The sequence below is a fragment of the Lupinus angustifolius genome, chromosome LG09 (assembly GCF_001865875.1).
Source record: "Lupinus angustifolius cultivar Tanjil chromosome LG09, LupAngTanjil_v1.0, whole genome shotgun sequence".
Taxonomy (NCBI): domain Eukaryota; kingdom Viridiplantae; phylum Streptophyta; class Magnoliopsida; order Fabales; family Fabaceae; genus Lupinus; species Lupinus angustifolius.
In genome coordinates, this window is record NC_032017.1 from 6,943,253 (window position 1) to 6,970,532 (window position 27,280).

General features: G+C 32.6%; 4 protein-coding genes across 7 annotated transcripts; 2 read left to right on the forward strand and 2 right to left on the reverse strand.

Moving 5' to 3' along the window:
- On the forward strand, nt 299–3,368 carry LOC109356626 (heat shock cognate 70 kDa protein 2-like). Its single transcript, XM_019600037.1, has 2 exons — nt 299–591; nt 1,463–3,368. Exons 1-2 carry the CDS (start codon nt 378–380, stop codon nt 3,196–3,198), a joined length of 1,950 nt encoding a protein of 649 aa, XP_019455582.1. The 5' UTR covers nt 299–377; the 3' UTR covers nt 3,199–3,368.
- LOC109357509 (glycine-rich protein 23-like) lies at nt 5,705–6,675 on the forward strand. 2 transcript variants are annotated; one of them, XM_019601513.1, is made up of 2 exons: nt 5,705–6,119; nt 6,165–6,675. In XM_019601513.1, the coding sequence occupies exons 1-2, from the start codon at nt 5,834–5,836 to the stop codon at nt 6,251–6,253; spliced, it is 375 nt and encodes a 124-aa protein (XP_019457058.1). In that variant the 5' UTR covers nt 5,705–5,833; the 3' UTR covers nt 6,254–6,675. The 2 variants fall into 2 exon arrangements, with proteins under 2 accessions (XP_019457058.1, XP_019457057.1); XM_019601512.1 differs by having other exon boundaries at nt 5,706–6,675.
- LOC109357545 (transcription factor PIF1-like) lies at nt 11,539–16,969 on the reverse strand. Of its 3 annotated transcripts, XR_002108874.1 has the most exons (10): nt 16,806–16,969; nt 16,639–16,711; nt 15,196–15,964; nt 13,952–14,047; nt 13,797–13,862; nt 13,638–13,703; nt 12,651–13,034; nt 12,214–12,292; nt 11,894–11,993; nt 11,539–11,810 (listed from the first exon to the last, which is right to left on the reverse strand). XR_002108874.1 is itself a non-coding variant. In XM_019601553.1 (9 exons), the coding sequence occupies exons 2-9, from the start codon at nt 16,692–16,694 to the stop codon at nt 11,806–11,808; spliced, it is 1,521 nt and encodes a 506-aa protein (XP_019457098.1). In that variant the 5' UTR covers nt 16,695–16,711; nt 16,808–16,969; the 3' UTR covers nt 11,539–11,805. The 3 variants fall into 3 exon arrangements, 1 of the variants encoding a protein (XP_019457098.1); XR_002108875.1 differs by lacking the exon at nt 16,806–16,969 and having other exon boundaries at nt 16,639–16,768; XM_019601553.1 differs by lacking the exon at nt 11,894–11,993 and having other exon boundaries at nt 16,808–16,969.
- Nucleotides 23,737–25,316, reverse strand: LOC109356193. Its single transcript, XM_019599527.1, has 2 exons — nt 25,232–25,316; nt 23,737–24,902 (listed from the first exon to the last, which is right to left on the reverse strand). The coding sequence occupies exons 1-2, from the start codon at nt 25,314–25,316 to the stop codon at nt 23,737–23,739; spliced, it is 1,251 nt and encodes a 416-aa protein (XP_019455072.1).

Consider the following 27,280-nt stretch of genomic DNA (forward strand, 5'->3'; position numbering starts at 1 on the left):
TTTTTATTATATAGGTAATAGATTTTTGACCTTTAAGTAAGATCCAATAGTTGATTTCAAATGTTCTAATTTAATTCACTCATGAAACATTCAGATGCAACTCAACAAACTATAGGTCAATTCCATGTAAGAACATAACCAATCAACATTCAGATCCAAAACCCGCCACGTGGCCACACTTTTGAAACATTCACATCTCCAAATCCAACGGCTCTTACTCATTCTCATAGAACATTCTAGAGAAACCACCCAAACCCTAACTATATATATATTCTCTTCCTTTCTTCTCTCAATCTCAGAAACTTCTTCATTCTTCGCTCTTCGTTCTTTGCTCTTCGCTCTTCTCTCATTCGCCGACGCAGCAAGTAGCGAAATCCATGGCCGGTAAAGGAGAAGGTCCTGCGATCGGAATCGATCTCGGAACTACGTACTCATGTGTTGGTGTATGGCAACATGATCGTGTTGAAATCATTGCAAATGATCAAGGGAACAGAACGACGCCGTCTTACGTTGGATTCACTGATTCTGAACGTCTTATTGGTGATGCTGCTAAGAATCAGGTCGCAATGAATCCTATCAACACTGTTTTCGGTTAGTATACTAGATCTGATGCTTTTATTTTGTTTTATGATAGATCTATTATCGTTTTCGTTGTTGTGGTTAAGGGAACTTGTTTTTGTTTATATGAATTTTGATGTTATATTGTGATTGTTAAGTAGCGTTGTTGGTTTGAGCTTAAATTAGAAGTAAACGTAGGTTTTTGTTTTAAAAATTGTAGTTAGATTTTGGTTATTACTTATGTGATATGTAATAAGCTAACTCCAATCTTAACATACGTAGATTTTGTAGTAAGTGATTTTTTATTGTAATAAATTAATTGTTAGATTTATACAATCCATGTTAGGACTGTTTCTAGATCTAGTGTAGCATAGGAATTTCGATAAACTCATTTTCTTATGTTGAAATAGTTTAGTAGTATGTTTGATTATACTTCAAAAGTTTATTTGAACATTGTATATAATGGATTATAAGATTTATTGTAATTATCACTTAATTTTCTCAGTATAAGTTAAGTATGACTTACATATATAATTCTATAACAAACTTAACAGCTTGGCTCTTTGTAACATTGATTTGTTTTGATGTTTGTTTTATGCTTCAAGTTGATTGAATTTTGTTTAATTTTTAGGATATTTTTTGAATTTAAAATTCTTAATATGTTATGAGCATTAACGTTTCCTTGCGTATAAGTGCTCTCTCAATCCCTTGAGCCATTAATTAACAATCAAATATAATAACTTACTAATTGTTATATCAACTAATACTAAGTAGTCATTCAAACAACTAATGAACAATTAAGAGCAACTCAAATAAACTCGGAGATGGCTATTTATGACATGGTCTATTTTTATGATATGTTTTATGAAATGGCTTATTTATATTATGCTTTATTTCTCTTCAGATGCAAAGAGGTTGATTGGTCGTAGATACAGTGATGCCTCTGTTCAGAGTGACATTAAATTGTGGCCTTTTAAGGTCATTTCTGGTCCTGCTGAGAAGCCATTGATTCAAGTTAACTACAAGGGTGAAGACAAGCAATTTGCTGCAGAGGAAATCTCTTCCATGGTACTCATGAAGATGCGTGAGATTGCCGAGGCCTTCCTTGGCTCTGCTGTGAAGAATGCTGTTGTCACTGTCCCAGCGTACTTCAATGATTCTCAGCGTCAAGCTACCAAGGATGCTGGTGTTATTGCTGGTCTTAATGTCATGCGTATTATCAATGAGCCAACTGCTGCTGCCATCGCTTATGGTCTTGACAAGAAGGCAACAAGTGTTGGTGAGAAGAATGTCTTGATTTTCGATCTTGGTGGTGGTACCTTTGATGTCTCTCTTCTTACTATTGAGGAGGGTATCTTTGAGGTGAAGGCCACAGCCGGAGACACCCATCTTGGAGGTGAAGATTTTGATAACAGAATGGTGAACCACTTCGTCCAAGAGTTCAAGAGGAAGAACAAGAAAGACATCAGTGGCAACCCCAGAGCTCTTAGGAGGTTGAGGACTGCTTGTGAGAGAGCAAAGAGGACTTTGTCATCTACTGCTCAGACCACCATTGAAATTGATTCTCTTTATGAGGGAGTTGATTTCTACACTACCATCACCCGTGCTAGATTTGAAGAGTTGAACATGGATCTCTTTAGGAAGTGTATGGAGCCAGTTGAGAAGTGTTTGAGAGATGCTAAGATGGACAAGAGGAGTGTTGATGATGTTGTCCTTGTTGGTGGTTCCACTAGAATTCCCAAGGTTCAACAACTTCTCCAGGATTTATTCAACGGAAAGGAGCTATGCAAGAGCATTAATCCCGATGAGGCTGTTGCATATGGTGCTGCAGTTCAGGCCGCAATCTTGAGTGGTGAGGGCAATGAGAAGGTTCAAGACCTTCTCCTTCTTGATGTCACCCCTCTCTCTCTTGGTCTCGAGACTGCCGGAGGTGTGATGACTGTCCTGATCCCCAGGAATACCACAATTCCAACCAAGAAAGAACAGGTGTTCTCAACATACTCTGACAACCAGCCTGGTGTGTTGATCCAGGTCTTCGAAGGTGAGAGAACCAGAACCAGGGACAACAATCTGTTGGGCAAATTTGAACTCTCCGGCATTCCTCCTGCTCCCAGAGGTGTTCCACAGATCACTGTGTGCTTTGACATCGATGCCAATGGTATTTTGAATGTCTCTGCCGAGGATAAGACAACCGGGCAGAAGAACAAGATCACCATCACCAATGACAAGGGTAGACTCTCAAAGGAAGACATTGAGAAGATGGTTCAAGAGGCTGAGAAGTACAAGTCTGAGGATGAAGAGCACAAGAAGAAGGTGGAGGCCAAGAATGCATTGGAAAACTATGCATACAACATGAGGAACACCATCAAGGATGACAAGATCGGAGAGAAACTCGCCGCAGATGACAAGAAGAAGATAGAGGACGCTATTGAGCAAGCTATTCAATGGCTAGACAGCAACCAGCTTGGAGAGGCAGATGAGTTTGAGGACAAGATGAAGGAACTGGAAAGCATCTGCAACCCAATCATTGCCAAGATGTACCAGGGTGGTGCTGGTCCAGATGCTGGTGGTGCAGCTGATTATGATGATGCTCCTTCTGGTGCAAGTGGTCCTGGACCCAAGATTGAGGAAGTGGACTAAGTTTAGTTCCCCTTTCTTACATGATCTATGAAAAACTTATGTTTGTTTGATGCCATTTTTTGTTGGATTTAATTGCCTGGTTATAGTTTTTGACCAAGACACCTTATTTTAGTTTTATTTCCATGTTTAAGTACGTTGCTTTATACTCTCAGTATAAGCTTTTTATGTTATTGTTTGCTGAATTGCGTTGGACGGAAGCGACCCAAATATTTGTTCCAATATTTTTGCCCTTCATTTTTTCTCTAAATATTATGTCTTATGCACCCTTTTTAAGCACCGTAAATAGGCTTTAAAGCAGTTTATTATGCTATATTTTATGCTTAGTCTCTTGTTATTTATTTTGGGGATGGGTTATTCAGCAGAGTTAACCCAAATCCATAACTCATATCGTTACATTATTCATGGGGAAAAGTTTGATTTTTGGGAACTATATTTGTCGGTGGAATTAGTTCCTTACATATGATTTGTAGTGTAAAAAAATTACTCCTTCAGATTTTTTTGATGTTTAAAGCACTATTTTTCTTGAAATCGAGGGACTACTTATATATGTATGACCTTAATGAAACCCTTTCGCTTTTGCTCCCTTTCGCTTGCTCGTTGAGTTTCCTTGAGGTTGTTCAGATGTTTGCTATATGTAAATATGCTATGTTTAAAGGGAAAAACATATATGATTTATTTATAAGAAGTAATTGTTTACAAAAAACCATAGACATATTTATTTGTGATACATAGTATAGTTCTTTCTGAGGATTATATGTAATGTATAAAAACACTTTTCTTGTCTTGTAAAAAAGACATTAGACCCAACTCGGTCTATTCTAATGTGAAATAACAATCACCGGAAGGATATAATTATTGCATTTTTTTAAATTAGTATCTATATTTAACATTAAAATAAAACATACTGCATTAGACTTACACTTTGGTCTACAACTAAAAAAATAGTATCAAATATGTGGAAAACAATTCTCTTCAAAGGATTACAAATTCTTTTTTTACTTTTGTTTTTTTAAGTATTTTTCTTTGGTGTTTGTAAAGTTCCTCTTAGGTACTTGGGAGATTCCTCTCTAATACTAGAGAATGAATCTTCACCTCAAATATACATAGTAATCCCACATACATGATAGCTTGTAATAATTAAACTGGGTATAAAGCACTAGTTTGTCTAGGTCCATTTGCGAGTTAATTTTTATAGGAAAATGAAGAAAAATGAAAGATTTCAGAATGAATTATACTTATGAGGTGACATCGAAACCTTATATCTATCTTCATTCCCTTTCAAAACCTAACTTATAAACAAACTCCTAAAGACACTATATTGATGCTTGTTTTCTAAGGAGGTTTGGGCCAGGTTGTTAATCTTCTCTATGCAGCTGTGGCTTGTGTGCGGTGCTTCTTGGTTTTTCACCTTTTATCTTTCCTTCTGTTGGCTTTTGCTTCTTTCTATTTTTTTGCTTATTTGGATTTATAAGTAGGTTAGGTTTTATTTCTTTTAGTATTTGTTTTTTTTGTCTATTATTTCTGACAGTCATTTTATTTTTAATTAAATTGTTCCAACTTCCAATTTCATATGGCATATGTAAACAGCATAGAAGAAGCATGTGAATTTTATACCTTTTTTTTTTCTTCTTACTTTTATAAAACATACCAAAACATTGAGGTGATACTTTTGATGGGTGACACATTAGCTTTGGATGGTTGACACATTAGCTTTGGATGCTTGCAAGGCTTGTGTTCAACTTTGAGAAAACAAGGGGGACCAAAGTAGACAAGATATGGGAAAAGAAGTCATGTGAAATATAAGTGTTAAATGCTACTAAAATCAAGGGATATGATATGGTGCAACTAAGATGGAGGGAAAGGGATTATCTATTTTATTGGTGTCATATTCTCTGTCTCAAATAATCAATCACATATTATCATGTGAATAAAAGAATTTTTTTTAAAAAAAAATAACATTCTGATGACTCACGACAAAGAATAATATGTCATTTATGACAAATGATCTACATCGAAAATAGAGTGACTAAAATTCATCAAATAATCAACTTACAAATTTCTCTCTTCCAATAAATAAATTTTTCTTAGTTTGTCATCTTTTCATCTTTTATATACACATTTATCTTTGCCAACAAGGTGTTGGTTTAATCATGTAAAGTCCAACTAGATGCTCAATATGACCAAAAAGTAAAGAGTTTGATTCTTGGAACATACTTGTTCGGTAGTCACACACCCCAAAATATAGCCACACACTTAAAAAGATAGTAGTACCTTACCAAAAGGTTGATGAAATAATATTTGCATTTTGTCTTTTGCTATTCAGATGAGGTTCTTACCTTATGTATCCCATGTATACATATATACTCGTACTCTACTGTACAAAATTTAGTTTTTAACAGTATTTGGTATACCAAATAGATGAAAGAACACATTAAATTTCATTTACCATGTTCAACTACCCCTTACCTGTCCTAGTTTAATTCTTAGCCTTTAAAAAGGACACTCCCCAAACACTATGAAGCATCACTAAGAGTAAGACAAATAGAGATAGTTCAATAACCTAGCTAGCGCATACTTCTAGTGTTGTGTGTGAGAGTGACTAAGACCTTAAGATAGTTGTAGTTGCTAAGAGATAATGGCTAAATGGTGTATGATGGTGTTGTTTCTTGCTATGGTTGTGTTTACAAGTGCAAGAAATGTGCCTAGTGAAGCTGGTCTGAAGGATGAGAAGAATGTGGTCACTATTGGTGGCCTTGGTGGTTTTTCAGGAATCGGAAACAATGGACTACCTTTTGGAGGTGGTGGTGCCGGAATTGGTGGTGGGTTCGGCGGCGGTGGTGGACTTGGTGGTGGTGGTGGGCTTGGTGGTGGTCAAGGGCTTGGTGGATTTAGTGGGCTTGGAGGTACTCCTGGGCTTGGCGGTGTTGGTGGGCTTGGTGGGCTCGGAGGCTCTCCTGGGCTTGGTGGTGTTGGTGGGCTCGGGGGTACTCCCGGGCTAGGTGGTGGTATTGGGACCGGCATCGGTAGCGGCTCTGGAGTTGTTCATTTCCCTTGAATCGACACATGCATGACTTCATGTTTATTCGTTTGAATTATCGTAGTATGTCATGGTTGTTTTCCTCGACATTTCTTTTTATACCTACTTTATAATCGTTGATTAAAAAGTTTCTACCTTAGAAACATGAATTCACATGTGATCAATGATTTACAAAGTATGTGTAGAAAAAAATGGTGTGAGGAAAAAAGTGTGAGATCTCTTTCTTTTGGTTAATTCGTTAAATAAAAATAGTGTGTGTTAGGTTGTTCAAGTATTATTTGTGTTGGAAGCTTTCTAGTGTTTTTCATATAGAATATATCTTGTAACGTTTCCGTCTTGGCTTAGTTTTATCACAACTACTACTATGGTACTTTTATTGCGTGGTTCTTCTATGGAAATCATGGTGTCCTAAGTAAAGTTATCAATATATTGTTATAAAAAAGTTATCAATATATAGTTAACAAAAAAATAATCAACAAGTGAGAGGGGCAACAAAGAAACGTAAACCATAAACAAAAAATAAAAAAGCTTCATTGATAGTACCACTACCCAAGTATATCATTTTCTAGAAGAATTTTGTCAAAACAGTGTATATATATTATGTAGAACTCCAATACTTAATTGAAAAGATTGTTCAAGACAAACAAAGCAGTTCCAAAGCTAAGAGAAAAAAACAAAGAAATGGAACAAGTTGACTAAAAAAATATATATAGCATAACATACTTACATTTAATCATTTTAAGAAAAATATATATCAAGAATGGGTGGGCCCAAGCTTGTTTTGTTGAACTCGGATCCACCAATAAAATAAGGTTGAATATAGGCAGGTAAGATTTGTTCCTTTTCCAGCCCTGAATGTTAGACGTGTTATGTTTTGATCTAGAACCTATACTTGAAACTAATTTGTTCTCAAATATCGACTTGATCAATTTTTGAACTCGAACCTGTCCTTAAACTTGATTAAATATAATGCATACCTCTTTTGATCAAATCTTCCTAAAATTACTAATTATTATACATATCTAATTTGACAAAATAATATATGTATATACATTGTTAATGAGTATATATGATGGAAACATTAGGAGTCAATGATACTTTCAATCAAAAAGATATCATACACAATTGTATAGATACTCATACAAACTAATGAATGAGTGACATTGGCTGAGTTGGGCAGGGTCGGACCATGCTTGTCCCTTACCCGACCCTAAATATTGGTCGGGCTTAATTTTTGAATCTGAACCGGGCATAGACCAAGTGAAACTCAACCATAAACAATAACGGTTCTGACATATTTGAGGCCTTGTGTAGGAAAAAATATGAGTCCTAAATTTATTAAAAAAATTATATAGAATTTTTTTATAGGATTTAAGAAAAGTGTGTGGTTACGTTTTCACATTTTATGTATCGGAGTTTTACAATATAATTAATTTTTGTGTGTAGATTATGTAAAACTTTACATGAAAATATCAAGTTATAAATTTTTAATTTTGATGAGTTCTAGTTTTAATCATCTTATCTCTTATCATTACCAAATGAACCTAAAGTAAAATTATAAATTTTACTAAACAACTATTTCATTTATAAAAATAATCATACTAATAAAATAAAGTAAAAAAATAATAGTGTTATTAGCTACAAAAATGGGGCCTATATTATAGTGCATCTGAACAGTTACACCTATATAGGGTCATATATGAGATCTGATCAGGTCAACTAAAATGAGTAAGTAGGGTTAGATTATGTTCACCTCTACTTAAAAAAATATATAATTAATTAATTTGGTCCTATTATAAGTATCAAATAATTTATTATATTGGTAGAACTTGTGCTCATTTATGCAAAAATTGTAACATCTGCTAACCCCATTCCATGTACCACAAGTCCACAATCATGTCACTTTATTGTAAATGGTTAAAAAAATCACTTAAGGTGGATACATGGATTAATGATAAAGCAAACATGTTTTCTAGTAAATTTTTAGTTCTGAAGAACATGCATGCTCAAATAACAAATTTCTTTATCCAAAACTTTGATGTACAATTAATTGATGTTCAATATTTGTATTGATCACTTGGTCTCATTAAATGAATGGATACATATAGAATCCTTGTGATGGGTGCTACTCCTTTCAATTTTCATCTTCATTATCTATGTTGTTTGCATTTGTAGGGAAACTTGTGACCACACCCTCTCATTTCTCAAATATGCGTCAATGTCTATTTCATGGTCCTTCAATGGAGTTCACAATATTTATTACTATTTATAACACTCTTTTCATGTCTTAGTTTTGGTCATAGAAATGGGTATTAAGAAAGGCTATAATATCTATATATTGCTAGTGTAAATATTTATACACATTTAGTGCATCATCTACAAGTTCATTAGTATTTTTATTCAAAAGTCAATCATAATAAAACATGAATGATTAATAAACAATAATAAAGTATAAAACTCATACACTATCGATTATACATCTATTTATGGTTCATGCTAAGAAAATGAAGATGTTAACAAGGATAAACCTACATTTCGTTACTGTTCAATTGTTTTATCTCAATGAAGGTTGTTTCTAAAATCAAGTCCACATGGGTAATGGTTACACTTCCTTATTCAAATTTTGTGAAAAGCTTGAAATTCTAAATCTTGACAATAATGTAATCATGATAGTTTATTGATGAATATGAATTAGTAAAGGTTTAAATAGATAACATGTATTTGTGGGTTTTCGTTATTGTAATCCATATATTGTATACTACTTTTGACTATTTCAGTGACTATTTTATTTTGTGTCTATAGAATTGAAATGAAGAGTAGTATCTATAACCCGTACATGCAAGTGGTGATGGGTATATATATATTGTATTGTTCTAATTCCAGCATATCAAATGAGTGAGTGAAATAAGTTATGAGAAAGAAAAATACGAATTTTAGATAACTTTAAGTTTCACTCATTCGGTCTATTGGATTTAAGAAAATTACTGGATGAGATTGAGTGTAACTTAACTTGAGTGTAAACGGATCCCTTCTCATATATATATATATATATATATATATATATAATGAGATTTTTTAGTTATGTACCAAGACATTTGGACAAAATTATCCTTCACATTTTGGTTGAATTAGGTTTAATAATAGGGTTATTTTTATAATTTGTACATTACACAATAATCCACCCCATTCATCCTAACCCTCTCTCCCTTCTCCATTAACATAATTCTCTAAAAATTTAAAAATCTCCTATTCTTGAACAATTAGTGTAAACTAATTAAACAAAGGATTGATGAACATTTGAATGAAGGACTAAAAGTAGGTGACCCTATATGTGGATGGCAACAACTAGTTTCAATACCAGCAACGTGTGAAGGCACTAAATTAAAGGGTAGCTACCTCAGCTTGTAATAGTCACACCCAATTTAATGATCCAATTAAGTATAATAAATGAACATCACCTACTTTCAATTAAAGCCTCTATTGCATTACCTAACTAGTTGCCTTATTTTTATGGATTTCTACTTGTTACCATATAGGACAAAAGTTCACTATTTGCACTTTAAATAGTGAAGGATGCCAAAATTTACACGGAATGCTACATCCCATTAAATTGTAATTATGTTTTTTTATTATAAATGTGGGGTTCCGGGAATATAGGAGAATATTGTAGAGACTTTAAAATTTGATATGTTTACATATATGCTTTAGGTTTAACTTTTAAGTATCATTGGGCAGTTGGGCTTGGGCTTGGTTTAGGAGTCATAAAGTGGTCAAATAGTTAAGATGAAGAGTTTAAGGAATAAAGTGAAGAAGGTTGTGAGTTCGAGTCTCACTCTTAGTAAATTAAAAAAAGAATTATAAGATGAACTGATAGTTAGGATAAAAGGTTGAAGTAAAGGGGTTGATGATTCAAACCTCACCTATATATCTCGATAAAAAAAGATGGTTTGAAATTTAGAGCAAGTCATAATTGGAACTCATTGATTATTTAAAGTGAAGAGGGTAAGCAATTTTAACAATTAAGTGATTTGAATTAGTACGGCTTATTTTTTTTATGTATGTATATTCATGTTTGTCCCTAATTAGGGTAATGAAGCTACCCACGTGTTAACAAAATGGGGTAAGAATTCTTAAGAGGTTTGTCTTTATGCTTAGTTCTACTCTAACCTTCACCCTATATAGATATGCACATATTACGCGTGTAACTTTCTTCTAAATTAATGAATAAGCTTATATTTAGCTTAAATATTTTTTAATCGAGGTTTGATTTAACATTTGTTTTGCTTTTGATGCACCTTAAAAAGAGGAAAATGAAAATGAAGGTCATAAGATGTGGAACTCAAACACAAACTTAGACAAATTATCCAGAGTTCACAAAATTAGTTTAATTGAGTAAAACTCTTTGAGTTACACAACAAATCATTTTGCCCTAGTTTGGTTGGGCTCGAGTATGATTAGGTTATGGACTGACAGATCGAGCTAAAGGAGACTATTTTTTTGGTTTCCTATAGGTATCATCGCATCGGAGGCAATCCTGTCCGAGCTGAGAACATCCATAGGTACGTGTGGCTAACTCTCCCAGCGGATATTTTTTCCATCCACAAGACTCAAACCCGAAACCTATTTAACTATATTAAAGTTTGACTCAATGTCCGACTAAACCAATCATTTTTAGGGCAAATAACCCATAAATTTGGCTTCCAATTTCGTATTGAACCATCCAAAACTGGTTGAGTAGCTCTAAATTCACTAACATATAGAACATATATGTTTGCTTTAAATTTCGTATTGACTATATATGTTTGCTTTAAATTTCGTATTGACTATATATGTTTGCTTTGTCTTGTTTCAACACGATTTAATTCATAGACCATATAGTGAGCACATGCATAAAACTTAATTCCATGCATAATTTGACCATTTACAAGAGTAACTTATATTTCATACTAGTTACTAGGCTAGTGTGTTGCATGGGTTTAATGTATGCTTGGAATATTTAATGTTCATAACAACGATTTTTCAATATTTAAAATGTAGAATTGTTTACATAAATTGGTCAACGTTAAGAAAATTTAATATTAGAATATAATGAAAATCTGTTTTTTTTTCTTCATTTTAAAAAGTACAACATAATTCAATAATTTAATTGACATTACACAGTAATTGTTGATAAAAGGTGTGACAGTGATAGAGGTAAAATAGGACTACTTATTTAAAAATTCATTTGTTACCTTAAATTGTAGACACAAATTGGATGAATAGTACCAACCAAGTCTTGTAAATCAAGAACTATTTTGTCAATGTGAGAAAATAAAATGTGTTTACCCTTAATTTATGAAATACATTATGATTATAATCTATTAAATGATGCATAAGTTGATACATTCATACATCAAGCATTTTACTTAATCACTTTAGGGATATTGCTATAAATCTAAATCTAGAGAGAAAGAAAATAAGAATCTGGGTAACAATAATTTCATTGTTACTATGTTAGCATTTGTATAAATTAACTTGCTACTGAGAACTTCAAAAGTGTTCACTCTCATTTTGCATAGGTTCTGGAAAACCTAACCTGCAATGCACACAAGCACACACTGTTAATGAAGGTTACACTTTTTTGGTGCAACGAAGTATTCAGGGTTTTCAATGCACTACCATATACTGTGAGAGCTAGTGGTAAGAGCAATAAAATAATATGAAGCACCATTTGAATAGTGAGTCCTTGATTGCAATTATCAAACAACCATTTTTTCTCCTGAATTTCATACAGAAAAAAATTGGAATATATAGTAAGATAGCCATATTATCAAGCAAAAAATTTGAAGGTACTCATAAAAATGTGAAGGATAAAAATATAGTACATATTGATTTAAAGGCAAGTGCAGTTCAATTAATTGATCGAGTATTTAAATATGTTTAAGAGAATGAGACGCACGATGTGAAACCTAGTACAAGAATAAGATAAAACGACTCACCTGACTGATGGTTTTCTGGCTTCTCGGGGCCCCGACTGGTACTTGGCTTGCTAACATTTAGTTGGTTCATTGCCTGATTCTACAAATGGAAATTCACATCTTTGTTCTCAATTAAAGAAAAGAAATGGAACACTATGCAACATGGCAAAACTTTGACTTTTCCTTACAGTTTTCAGACTTTTGCCTCCATGTCAAGAGCATGTGATGGAGAATTTCAATATATAATGTATCATGAACACACAAATATCAATTTTTACACTTATATGTTCCATGTAAACCAGTAAACTTTCCTTCTGAATAAGATGCCATAAGGGTGTTACAAGATGCACCAAAGTATGATAATTTATGTAGTGGTGATCTCAAGTGAAACAATGATAGCACTTAATTCACAAAGTGCTCAGAAAATTTAAATCAGAAATAACTTTAGAAGATAGTACCTGCATTAATTGAAATTGCATCTGGTGAGGAGCAAGGTATTGTTGATAAGGATCAGTCATGTTTGGCATACATGACTGATTTGGAACAGGCATAGCAACTGAGTTTGGCATATTATTATTTGTCTGATTCATTGCTTGCATTCGAGATGAATCTGGTGCTGGAACATGCTGCATATGAAAAGGAGGCATAGGAAACCTCGGTCCCAAATGCGGAGTTGTCGATGGCATAGCCGAACCGGCTAACATATTCGGAAATGGCATCACTTGTCTGTTCATTCCCATTTCCATACCCAAACCCATACCCATACCCATTCCCATTGCAGGCATATATGGTTGCATTCCAGCAAACATCATAGGTACCATGCCACACCCCATTGACATCATCTGCATATATAAGTTGCACACTCTTTTCATGTCAGAAATTATAGTATATGACCATGAAATGTAAATAACTTAATATGCATGATATTATATGGACTTTTGAATAGGTTAGAAATTAGAATTACTTAGAAATACATAGATCATAGTTGTAAATTGTAATACATGGGTCAACTTCCATAAATACTATTATAGGATGTCAAGTCACTTGCCAGTTGCTATAGATAGATATACTTTTTAAATAATAATACAACAACAATCAAGCCTTCATCCCACTAGGTAGGGTCGCCTAAATGAACTGAACGACGTCATAATACTCTATCATATTGCAACAAATAATTATAGTCTTGTCAACCTTCGCTATCCTAAGTCCTTCGTACATTTTTCCTAAAACCATTATGAAGCTCAAAAGTAAAAACATCTCTAACAGTGGGTGCAGATAAATTAACTGCTTTCTTTAAGTTTAATGTTCACCATTGGAAGATGATGCATGCTTATTAAAACATATTGCTTAAAAGAAATGAACTGAGAAAATAGTTAAATCTTCCTACACAATTTATGAACATAAAGAAGAGTACACAAGGAAATGAAAAAAAATGAAGAGTCTACCTGCACTTGTAACTGTAGTGACTTCAAGTATTCAATGGCTTCATCCAGCATTGAAGCTTTGTCAGACTATGAATTCAGAATATGAAGCAAAATTATAAACAACAATGAAGAAGCAAATAAAACCTAAACAACAATGACAAAGTTAAAAAGCCACCTCACCTTGTTACAACGTGGTATAAGTTCTTGCAGAGATTTCATCTTTTCATTAATCCGATCACGGCGCTTCTGCATGCAAATGCAAAGTGAAAATTTTCATAGTATGAGATTAACGAGTATGAAATATATGAATTCAGTAAAGAAATGTATGTACTGACCCTCTCAGAGAGATTATGAACTTCTGCAGCACGAGATCTCTTTGTAGATGATCCACGGACCTTTTTCTTCCCTTCGGCAGATTCAAAATCAACATCCTTTTGCAGCAAGTCAAACGTAATTATAAGAATATATAAGAAGAAAATAATAGTGTCAGTAGATTGCAGACAGCAACCTTGTACACTAAGCTGCCTGGTAGAAAATCATAACAATAACAACCAAACCTCTTTAGATGGGTCAACTACATGGACCTGAACGACCCTATAATGCTATCATAAATTATATTTATTAGCAAAATATTAAGCTATAAGTCTTTTTTTATCATTTCTCATATGCTTAGTCTCCATCTTCCTCTTGGAATTGACTTTGCTAATATTAGACTCAACTTTAAAATTATAAAGACCAACCATAATATTAAAAAATGAAAAAATCTAAAATATTAAAAATATGAAAAGGAAGAAGTATATGATAAGGGGCAAGAGAATATAGGCCATAGCTATTTTCATGAACTAGAGTGTCTAAACTTTGATCAGCCTAAGTGAGTGTTAAGGTTCACTTAAAATCAATAGGTAATAAGGCAAAACAAGCATTTAGTCTAGGACTAGTATACTAGCATGCTCTCTTAGATAAGAGAATAACCACACGAGATAATTAGATTCTCTCCATTTTCGTAGTACTTTGGCAATATAGCGGATTAGAACTGGGTTTATGCTTACCCAATCCAAAATCTGAAATTCTAAACTTGTATTCAACAGGGTTAAAAACAATACTATCATTCATAACTTGTGAACCGGAAACCCGACATGAACATGAACATGCCCAAAACTTGGATTATTCATGACGCTACAACTTAAGATAGGGAAGTATTCTTTCTTGACAATCACATGGAGTTGCAATTTTGTATTTTAAATATGTCAATGAAGTTCGGGATGGGATATTGGCATTGCCAACCCCAAACCCAAAAAATGAACTTTGGTAACAGCAGAACCCAAACTCCATCATAGGAGCTCTTTCTCATCACATTCAGATTGAATTTGAACGGGTAACCACAAGTTCCATTTTCCTGTCATCCTATTAAATATTAATACTATCTCAAAACCATACCCTTAAAGGCTTAAAGCCTCATTGAGAGAATAACAACACGATATGAAGAGAATGTGTAACTATAACTGTAATTGACCATAAATAATAGTAATGATAAACGTAGTAAGTGAAAAATAATCAACCACTGAGTCAACTCACTTACCTCGTTCCGACTCTCCCATTCCTCCGCTTCCACTCGCCCCTTCCGCTTCCGATCCTCCGCCCTCAATTCCCGATCCATTTCACCGCTGCTACTCGAACCTCCCGGCGATGACGTCATACCAAACGTCGTCGTCTCCTTTCCTCCACCGCCAGATGTCGTGGTGGCGCTCATGCTCCTACCGCCGAAACCGTCACCTTCTGTAGGCTCCGAGAATCTCGAAACCGCCGCTAGAAAAGGCGTGTCGCACGAATCCACCATAGTTGATTCCTTTGCAGCGTTCATCGAACTCGACGAAGGTCCTAGCTCAGTTTTGGTCTTCTGCTTCGAGAAGTAAGCGAAGTTCGGTGTATTCGCACGCACCGCCTGCTCCGTCCTCCTAGGCGGCGGAATCGGAGGTCGAGGCGCCGCCGGTTTCTGACTCTGCCGGAGCTCCGTCAGTTGAGAATTTTGAGCAACGGTTTGCATGCCACTGTTATTGTTATTACTGCTTTGGTGATTAACGTTAACCGGCGGCGTTGGCGGCGGCAAGTAGAGTAAATCGGCGCAGAAATTTTGATTATCGTCATAGTCAATTGGACAGTGATGAAGCCATGAAGTCATTTCATCTTCTTGCATGAACAGATTCTGATTCAACACTTCTGGTCGAATTGATGTACCGGAGATTCTTGCCGGCGGAGGATGCGTTGGTTTTCTGATATGACGGTGGTTCTGGCTCTGCATCACAACTTGACCGTTTTGCCATAACAGCTCCATGGTATCTTCATCTCCCCTGTTTCAATTTGTTTCAAAACATTGCATAAATATTGATATTTCATGTTATTTCTATATGCATGGTCATAACACTTATCAACATAGTTGTTTTCCGGGTGACTGTTAGGGTGAAGGTTTAAGGAATAGCACAAAGTTGTCGTGGGTTCGAGTTTTACTCATTACAAATAAAAATAATAATAAAGGAGTTATAAGATGGTTTGATGGCTCAAATAAAGAATTGAAGTGAAAGAAGTTAAGGATTTGAATCTCATCCACTTCAAATAATAACATATTATTAACCCTTCCCGATATACTTTCTCACGCTAAAGATGTTGAAGCAAAACTAACAACAATAACAAAAGTTATTTTGTTTTGGTTTTGTACTGTATTCCTGATTTATCCTTTGGGTTAACCAGGTTGATTCTTTGCGCCTAATTTTGGCTCGTACTAGCTATATTTCTATTCATCCTATAGTTATTTTGGTTCACCCAAGAAAATGTATGAAATAGGATATGAGACAAGAAATCTCTTTTCATTTGAGAATCTCTAGAATTATATTACAATCACAAATATGGTTGAATTTCCTCTTAATTTTCCACAATTAACATAAATGCAATATAACAAAGGATGATGGCAATTCAAAAGAACCATAACTTTAAAAGAGAGAGTAAGATAATAAGAAAATTAAATTACATGGAGTGTTTCTTTGGGTAATCTTGGTCATCAAAATCAGGAACACAATGATTCATATTGGAAAGTAAAATTCCTACAACAAAATAAAAGGAAAAAAATGTAAGAAAATAAGAGATTCATGATTAATAGGAAAGGTAGAAAAGTGTAGTAGTAGTAGTAGTGATTACACAGTTGAAGGAAGTAGTGGAGAGAAAAATGGAGAGTGAATGAAGTATAAATGAAAATGGTTGGAGAAAAGAACATGTGGTGTGTTGGATATTAGGTGGTTTTGTTTGAGCTTTTGAAAGAAGGGAGGAGCCACTGCCCACAATTACATAACACCCAGAGAGACAGATAGAGATAAACATGTCTATCTCGAATATTGTAAAGCCATTGGACCTAATGGATTTTTGTAGAGGGAATTATGTCTGAACCGGGAATATCCACATGTATGTGGGGTTAACTCTCTCGACAAGTAATTTTTTATTCATAAAACTCGAACCTAAGACATTGTTTAAGGATAATCAAACATGTATCACTTGAACCAACATTTATTACTTAAGATATTTTTACATTGTTATTGAATTATTCATTATTTATATTTAATTATGATTGATTTTTAATATAATTAATACAAAAAGAATGATGAATAATACATAAATTTAATAATACATGGAAAAGATTATATTATTGGGCAACTTTTCTTACACACGTGTATGATAAGATTATACATTATTTATAGGAATGTACAAGTGACATATCTTATATTTAATTTGTGTTAGAAGAAATTATATAAGATAATTTTATAGGAGGATATACATGTACTTCAATTTGAATTAATGTTATTCATTTGCAAGGATGAGGAGAGTAATATATTTTACTATAATATGTAAAGTCTTAAACTAACTATTTACCAACAATATGTTGGTTTAGTGGTGTAAGATAATATATTGTTTAGAAAGATAAACTAATTATTTATTGGAAGAGGTAGTCATATACCTCAAAATTGATTAATTTCTTACTTAAAATAGTAAAGAATATCTGGTACAAAGAAACTAACTATTTAAATTTGAATACTCTTAACTCAATTATTAATAATAGAAGGATAGTAAAAAATTGTGAAAATATAGCATTTCTTTACTTTTACATACAAGAATAATAAATAGTAACATTTAAAAATAGGCATATTGAAAAGAATGTCATTACCCTATTGATTTGCATAAATAGTAAAAAAAAAAGTGATATAGATAGATAAATACCAACATATTAAAAATAAATTATATGAATACATTATAATTATAATTTTCTTAAACTACATATTTTTAATAGAAGAAATAAAAAGAAATGGAGGATGATGGCTTTAACCAGCACAAGTACCGGGTGTGTGCCCTCTCTTAAGATTCTGCCCTTTCTTTTGTCACTTGTTCAGAGAATCTTGTCCTTGGAATTTTAAGATTAGTGGCTCACATTAATGGAAATTTTCCACTATTTCATTGATGGTGATAGTGTCCTTAGGGTCCTTCAGCTTTGTGGCTCACATTTAAATGGAAAACTTTTCCACTATCATCCTTTGTGATACTGTGCCTTAACCTAGTACTGCATTATTAAGACCAACAAATGTACATCTTTCTTAAAAGAAACTCTCAAAAAATATTATTTAAAGTAAATATTCAATGTGAAAACAAATGTTCCATTTTCTTAAAATATAAAAAAAATGTAGGAATGAGGCGTTAATGTAGTTGTGTAAAGTTTTACTAGATCGCAGGAAACTCAAAAAGTTAAGGATTTGATTTCTGAGAGCTACACTTGTTGGGAGATGTATCCACACACTCTGAAAAGTCCCTTATCATAGTTGAATGAATACACTTTGTAGTACAAAAAATTCTATAAAATATTAAATACTGTCTATGTTAGGTGTTTTCAGAAGGATATATTATGAAGACAAAGATTTAATCTTATGAATATACAAAAGAAAGTAGTCGTGAAATGAATTGGAGCAGTGGCTTGTAGTTGTAGACCAAAACCGAGAGACATTTTTTTTAATTTGGTTTCAAAGTTATTATTGTTTGTAATTTTTTTTCTTCAAACCTATTCTTTCATTGATTATATCTATTATATTTGTATTAATTAACTCTACATTGTATTCTCTCCTTATGAAAAAAAATATGAGTATTTTGTTTAAAGTATGATACTCATTGATTATTTCTTAATCTGAATGTATTAATCTCACACTACAAAAATATGGAATGGAAGATGTACATGATTTTGATCATAGTTCTGAACACAACCAAATTAAATTATTGATCTTTAGTTGAACTCATAATTTTAATTCAATTTTTTTGGGTGTTGGAGATTATTGTTTTAAAACATGGAATAAGTTGTCAAAGTTGCTAAAGGAAATAGACAATTAATATGAAGAGGCTAAAAGATGAAGTCAAAAATTTAAACTAGGCTAATAATATTGAACTAATGAAGAGCTAGAAGGGTTGGTTTAAATTTCTCCACAACTATTCCCACCCATAAGGAATAATTGAGGTTTGGAAAGAGTGAAATTGAAGTTCATAGTTGAGATAGATGCCTTTCTTTATATGTGGTTCATCCCTTTTGGATCTCAAAGAAGCTTTGTCTAAAGTAAGAGTGATAATAAATTAGTCATGTTTAGATTGTGAAATAATAACTCATCTACTTAACTAAATAAATAAGTTCAAATTTTGTTATATTGTTTAGATTATATTTTTAGCGAATATATATTGTTTAAATGATCAAAACTCAAATTTGATATAATTTCTTATAAAGTGGAAGGTAGATACATTTTAGCCTCTTTTTTTATAAGCAAAATGTACTAAAATCAGTACAAAAGTGCTAACCCAATAAAAAGAAAGATCATAAGTTGACTTGTTTAGTAGCTAAAATAATACAAGTTTTAGGGCTATTATACCAATTTGAGTAATCTTAGTCAGAAATCAAGTCCAAGATATCCAGCTTGTATCAAATCCAAAATATACACTCTTTATTATCCAAATAAATCATACAATAACAAACCAATGCATCTTCCACCACTCCATACCTTTTGCATTAGTAAACAACAACTTTTGTAGATTCCAACAATCTAATAACGAGCTTAGTGTAGAGGATAAAACTTGAAGTCAATAATAAAATCTTTTCAAAATAGAAACAGCAAACTCACAAGACAAAAATAGATATTCAACATATGATGATTCAAACAAGTAATACACTTCACATGCATCTTCAACCTTATAAATAACTTGTCTCTTAAATAATTTTATCCTCTGTCATATGCACTGTCTCTCAACATTGAGACAATATGATTCATATTATACTATATTATTAGACTATTGTGTATTTTTTTTGCACAAATAATATGTTAAATGTAGATAATAATAAAAATCATATTTATCAGCAATGTAAGAAACTTTGATAGGTGATATAATGGCACATGAGACCTACCCTGAATAAACCTGGACTAAACAAAGAATATGTGGTTGATGATTGGTGTGGGCATGGGGAAAAGAGAGATAAGATAGCCGACATTCACCGAATGACCACAAAAAATGGAATTATATTTTCCTAGGGTTATATGTTACTTTGATTTTTAATTTATATTATGTAGTTTTTGAAATATTTGTCAATAGAGTATACATCAACCTATATTTAAGAGTTATAATAATAACTAAATAAGTAATAAATAATATAGTATTACTATAAACAAAAACACTTTATTATTATTGAAAACATATTTTTTTTGATATAACCAAACATATTCATACCATGTAGACTATATATAGGTAAGGAACTAATTTCTTTTGTGGCATATGACTACTCCTCTCAACATGTATCATTTCTATATGTCAAACATTGACCTGTGTACTAGTTAGATAAGAGATGACTTAGTAAGGGATTATATCACTACATATTTTCTTTCCTGAAAGAAAAGTGACAAGTTTTGTGTTAATTTTCATTCTACATCTAACATTATTTGTTGTATATGTTGTGCTCATATGGGAAAAACTCTTACCCATCCAAACTAACATTCTTATTTTTTGCACAATTGATACCATGATGCTTAGTCAGCTTAAGAACACAGCACCCACCAACATGTAGATGAAGATTTCTCATAATCTAATTCTTCCATCAAAGTTCCCACTTCCCATATAGGGTTTCTCCTTTTGTCCTTCATAAGTTCCACACAATAGCCTTAGGGGAGAGTTGAGTTATATCTAAATCATGATTTTGATTTTCGTTTTCAAACTATGTGAGTGTTAATTTGTACCATTTTATACGATGATGCATTTATCATTCTTCTTATATTAATCTTTACGTAACCTGTAATCGAGTTGACACTCCTTATACCCTTTTATAGTACTTTTAATTATAAAAAAATAGCCTTAGTTATAGCCATCAAGAAGATGCATAGCATAACAGGATATTATATTTAAGGGGGCATAGAGGAAGATTGGTTAAGAAATTAAGTGCATTCATAGATTTTTCTACCTTCAAATTGATTCATTCAGATAGACAAGCATTAATTAGAAGAAACTATCATCCTAGCAACTCAGTTGCTACTTAAAGGAAAGGAAATGTGAAAAGGCAATTGACAAAAGGTACAAAGGGTTGGGTATTCATTCCAAATGTGAAAAAAGAAGTCCACATCGTATAAAAGTGGATAAGTTGAAGGACATTGATGTATTCATAAACCTAATATCTTAAGATTTTATGTTAAATTATTGTGTCAAACTCACTTATATGTTTCTTTCACTAAGCTTATTGAAAAATGATGGGTATACACGAAATCTCCCAACACAAAGAATGTCACAAAAGAAATGGCATGAGCAAAGTCCCCTTATACAAAATAACTCATACTTAGTAGAGTTTATAGAAATTAGATATACACAGCTTTATCTCATAAGCAGAATACCTCATAATCACTAACTCAAAACTTTATCATCATGTCAAACTAACCTTCTCATATATATACTTATAAAATAAATTCAAATAAAATGACAAACATATAAAAGAACTAATCATCTATTAGAGCTTTAAAACATTATTCTCTTTTTTCTAACGAGGCTTGTAGTGGAGGCAATTGTAGTACAATTGGGTCTTTCAATCTCTTTCTAATGTGTTGTTGTAGACTTGTAGAATATTTTGAAATTATTTCATTCTCTATAGTTAGTTTTGTGGCACCATGGCATTTTTTGTCACAAACTGAAAAACTCAAGGAGTTATTTACACTCTTGGAAACAAAACATTGGCTAGATAGAAATTGATAAACTAAATTATAAAGTTCGATAAGTAGCAGTTCAAGACAATGTCTCAAGGAAAAAAATCAACATAGCACGCTTAATTAAGAAGGCAAAGTCTAGAGCAAAAAACTTCAAATAACTGCAAAGTAAAAGAATTTCCTTCCTCACTTGTATATATTCTTGAATATCTGCAAAGTAAAAGAAACACAGAGATAACTGATGTTTGTTATTATATATGTCATATAAGAAAAGCTATTGTCTTGAACATGGTTATTGAATACACAGTTCCATGTGGGTATGCATTTCATTTGGGTAGACGGTTTTGAATCATATTTATGGGCTTCCTTGGTTTGGGCCGAAGAAACAATGTCACTCGATTATTATCTAAGTGAGTGCAATCCTATTCTATCCGTGAGGCTTCCATCAGAGTACCTTCTACTTCTAATAAGCTACGAACTAGATCAGAATCATTCTCAATAATTTCATAAGAAGTGATCCTATTCGTCTTTTATTATTATTATCCTTATGGTTTATATGATACTTACTTTAAGAAGAACCAGATACACATGGGTGAATAAAAGAATCCTGTAACTATGGTATTGAATTATACATTTCTCTAAGGAAATCAAAATATTTTATTTTCCACTTTCAGTTTCAGCCAATGGAACAAACAACATGAAAAACAAAACAACATAAAGTTGTTACATGGGTAAGGCAGCAAGAATAACTAAAATGCAAGGTACTAAAGGAATAAATGCATCTCAAATGAGGACTTATCAGAATACTTGGGTTTGGTACTTTGGTTGAGATTACTATTATCCTTCCTTTTCATCCACTCCTAAACCCCAATCCAAACACGGAATCATATCTGTTGTATCAATCCATGTGTCACTATTTATGATTGATTGAGAAAAAATATATTTAAATTAAAAATTTAATAATTAATTATTTTTCTGACCAATCATAAACAGTTGGTACATGGAGTGATACACTTTTATAGGACAGAAGATGTCTACTCTCCAAAAACACCCAAGGTAACTATGGAAATCATTCTAGGCATAGTTTTGTAGCCAGCAAGAAAGATGAGCTTCATGTCAAAGTCACCAACTCACCATATATGAGCATTGTACTTGTGTAAACATGAGCATTGTACAGTTAAAGAACCTTAAAGCTATGCTTCTATTTATTGAATGAGCACATTGAAGAAAGAAGATTTAGTTGAGTTTTATTATTTTCAAAACTTTGGTTTTTCCTATTTTAGTAAACAGACTTACAAATATTTATGATGGGTATGATGATAATATGACAGTAGAGAATAACCACTACGCCATAATTGAAGTTCAAGAACGCGCATTATATAGGTGCTGTTGTTATCATACATAAAAAAGCGTGTCCTCCAAAAAAAACATTGTTATATATATTTTATACATGTAACAGTGCAAATTACATGAGCCATTGTTGTAGTATTCATAAATATTCTCAACAATACAAACATATAACCTAAGACTTTTATTTATACCACTATTAGACAAGCTTGATGTAAAAGTCTATCACCCTATTAGACATTCTAAAAGAATTTAGCTTTTCATCATATTTGATACCTAAAGAGAATCTCATATAACTATTATTTTGAGGAAGCATCACATTGAATATCACCCAAAAACTGGGGTAAATTTGATACATTACCATACCTGAAATTCCTTCAAACTTAAAGTATAATGCACTTGTGTGTGACTTATTTCCCTCTACCAATGCAAGATTAATAAGAATATAATGTTAAAGATAGGGAAACAATACATACCCGAATTTTCCTTAATTGTTGGCCATCTTCTCTGTATAGATATGATTTCCATATCTATACAGATAGTCTACTCTCACTAGAGAGTGACAGTAGACTCTCTGTATAGATATGGAAATCATGCTTCCGAAAGAAATGATTATCATAACCATATAGCCGCTCTCCTTTTTGATTCAGTTTCACTAAATTCAACTTTTGATTTAACCCAACAATTTCTCCACCTTTAGTGAAATATATTGGTGTAAAACTGCATTGAGGAATGACATATGAAGGCACATAATTGTACTTAGTCCAAGATGACTTCACTTTATATTCTTTCAACTTCCATATCTCAGCAAAACTTGGTTGTTTCTCAGGACCATTCAATAAGCAGAGACACCCTCCAAAAACCTCTAATCTTAATGAGTTAACACGAGGATCCTTGACAAAATCATCTTGTGGTAGAGGTATATCGGATACATTACTTTCGATGAAATCGAATGCGATAACTGATTTAATCGATTGACCATTGTCACTAGTAGCCAACCAATGAATAGCACCATCAACAAATGCAAAATCAGTTTGTTTCCAGTTCTGATGTTTGGTATATGGGAGACTGGTAGCATCAACTTGTAAACATGAAAAGGTTTTCATGGAGAGAAACTCAAAGCATTTTACACCCAATAAACCTCCTTGGAGATTCTGAATCCATGCCATGATTACAAAGTATTCATCTCTAGATTCTACATACTCGAAACGACAACGAAAGTGGCATTGTTTGGACAAAACTGAACGGTATGAAAACATTTTATGGATACCATTTGATGGGTTCCACACAATGAAATTTACTGGAGGATGAGTGTAATTAAGGGAATAACCTAAAAGGATGAAACCTCTACAAACATCCAAAATATGAATATTTGTATTGGTTGGTAATGATGGTGATGGAAATGGAGAAATGAATTTAACATAACAAAGATCTAGTGATCCTTCTAAGTCTATATAATGGATTATGAGTTTAGTACCACGATCACAAAGTGACACAGAAACAATGTGTTTGTTATTGTGTGGTGCAGTTAGGGCAAAGTGTAGTTTTGCAAATTCAGGATTAGATATGAGAGAGAACCATGATTTGCATACACAATTTAAACTAATAAGTTTCTTCACAGATAATAACCTCAACAATATTTCTGATATCAAATGTTCAGGAAGATTCTGCATGCATGTTGATTCCATATATTCATCTGATATCCATTCATCACAAATAAATATGACATATACGAGTGTAACATCTATTCATTCATATAAAGATTTATACACAATCAATACATTATTCATTTATATTACATTTTTTAAAAGTTGACAACCATTGAAAATAAATAGGGGATAATATAATGACAACGTATAAAACTATTACCTTATATATATTTCTCTCAATATATATATAAGTTATACTAATTATACTCGATCTAGTCATTCATTTTCTTAAATCCAACTGACCAAATAATTTAAATTGGGTATAAATGAATCTCTCTTCATATATATATATATATATCAAGCATATAAATCGTACCTAGAGCAGTAGCGACGGAGGAGGAGGCGGCGGAAGCGGTGAGGATAGAGTCACGAGCGGCGGCGTGAGGCGGAGAAGATGACATGATGCAGGTGTTGTGGGATAGGTAGAACTGAAGTTTCTGATTGCTATGTGATATCTAAATTTCAGGTTAGAGAATAGAAAACGACACTAAAACCTAAAACTAGCTTAGTTTCTTTTCCTTTTAAACTTCAATTATGGATTGGCTAATTGTTTGAGCCCGCTCAAATATCCATAATATGTACTCCTAATATAACTTATGAGTGAGGAACGTTAATTACTTTTTAATTAAGTAATTATTATAAAATATAAATAATTATTAAATTTAAAAGTTGTTGGACACCGTGTATTAGTGATGTTCAAATCCAGACCGGTCGAAAAATAAAATCGAAAACCGATCTAAAATAGATTGAAAATGTAAAAACTGAATGAGTTTGGATCGTGTTGGATTTATTTTTTAAAGACTGATTGGTCCGGTTCAGATTTTGGTTTTACCTCTTGGATCCAAACTGGACCAAATTAGTATGTAAAGTTTAAGTGTATAATACTTTTAAGTATCTTCCAAACTTAATCTTAAGTCTCAACTCGAAAATTATACCTATATTTTATTTGTTATACTCTATAACATATATATATATATAATACTATATTTTAAATTATATTGATTATATTTGGTACATTTTTTTAGAACTTAAATCAATCACACAACCAAATGAAGAGGATTCAAGTGTTGATTATGATTAGGTGCTTTATTATCAACTTTTATTGTGAAAGTATTATTATGATTAATCATCAGTGGAATACTCTAACGGTTAAAGTTATGTTGCAAGTGTTATTGATATCTTGTTGTTTTGTTGTCTTGTTATTATTGATGTCTTGTTGTTGTCATTTTTGTTTTTATTATTATTGTCTTACTGTTTATTACTATTTTATGATGTTGTTTACTTATACTATTGTTTCACATATTTTAATGTTGTTGAACAATATTTTTATTGTTGCTTTATGCTTAATATTTAGTTATTTTTATTATGAGTTTTGAACATAAGTGCAATTTCAATATTTTATAAAAAAAATCAATCCAAACCGAATCGAAACCACATGTAATACTTTGATCGGATTGGATCAGACATCTTAATATAAATAAATAGACTAGACCGGATCAAACCGCATGTTAATTATATATTTGGATCGGATTATTTTTTGCCTAAAAACCAATCCAAATGGACCATGAACACCTCTACCGTGCATATCCATTAGCCAGAGAGATTCTGTAAATAATATAGGTATGTGCAATTGTAAGTGTAAACATTAAGGGTATTTAGACAATTTGGATCAATTTTAGACAAAAAAAAAACCATTTCAACAGATAAATAACACACGTGTAACACACATTTAAAGTGTCATATTCACATAAAAAAACCAACAAGACGTTAGTCTAGTGGTGTAAAGCTCCATTGGATTTCCAATGTCAAATGTTCGATTCCTAGGAGTAACACTTGTTGGGAGGGACAATCACGAACCCTAAAAATGTGAGGAGATAACCTTTATTTGTAATACCAAAAAAATTCACATAAAAAATATGACTATTTCAAAGTGTCAAAATCATATTCAAAATCATTCTTGTGGGGGAGAAATTTATTTCACCGGGAGGAAGATCTTTTGAGATGCCTTTATGATCTTATTCAAAATCATTCTTGCACCGTTGGTGTTAGTGATAGATGGAGATGAAATCTTGATAAATCGGGGAGCTATGTGGTGAAAACTGCTTATCAGGCGCAATTGAATTCAGTTGTGACGAACCCATGTAATATTCTTCATTTATGCTGGATTAATTGTGTTCCCTTAAAGGTTTGAGAAATATTATTGGGGCGGATGATGTGAAGTGTGTGTTATGTCTTCTGCATGATGAACATATTGACCATCTATTCTTATCTTGTCCCTTTGTCACCAACATATGGAAATGTTTTTATTCTTGGCTAGCTTCAACTTCAATATAGTGTGTCAATTTCGATTGTAGAAGCACTTCAG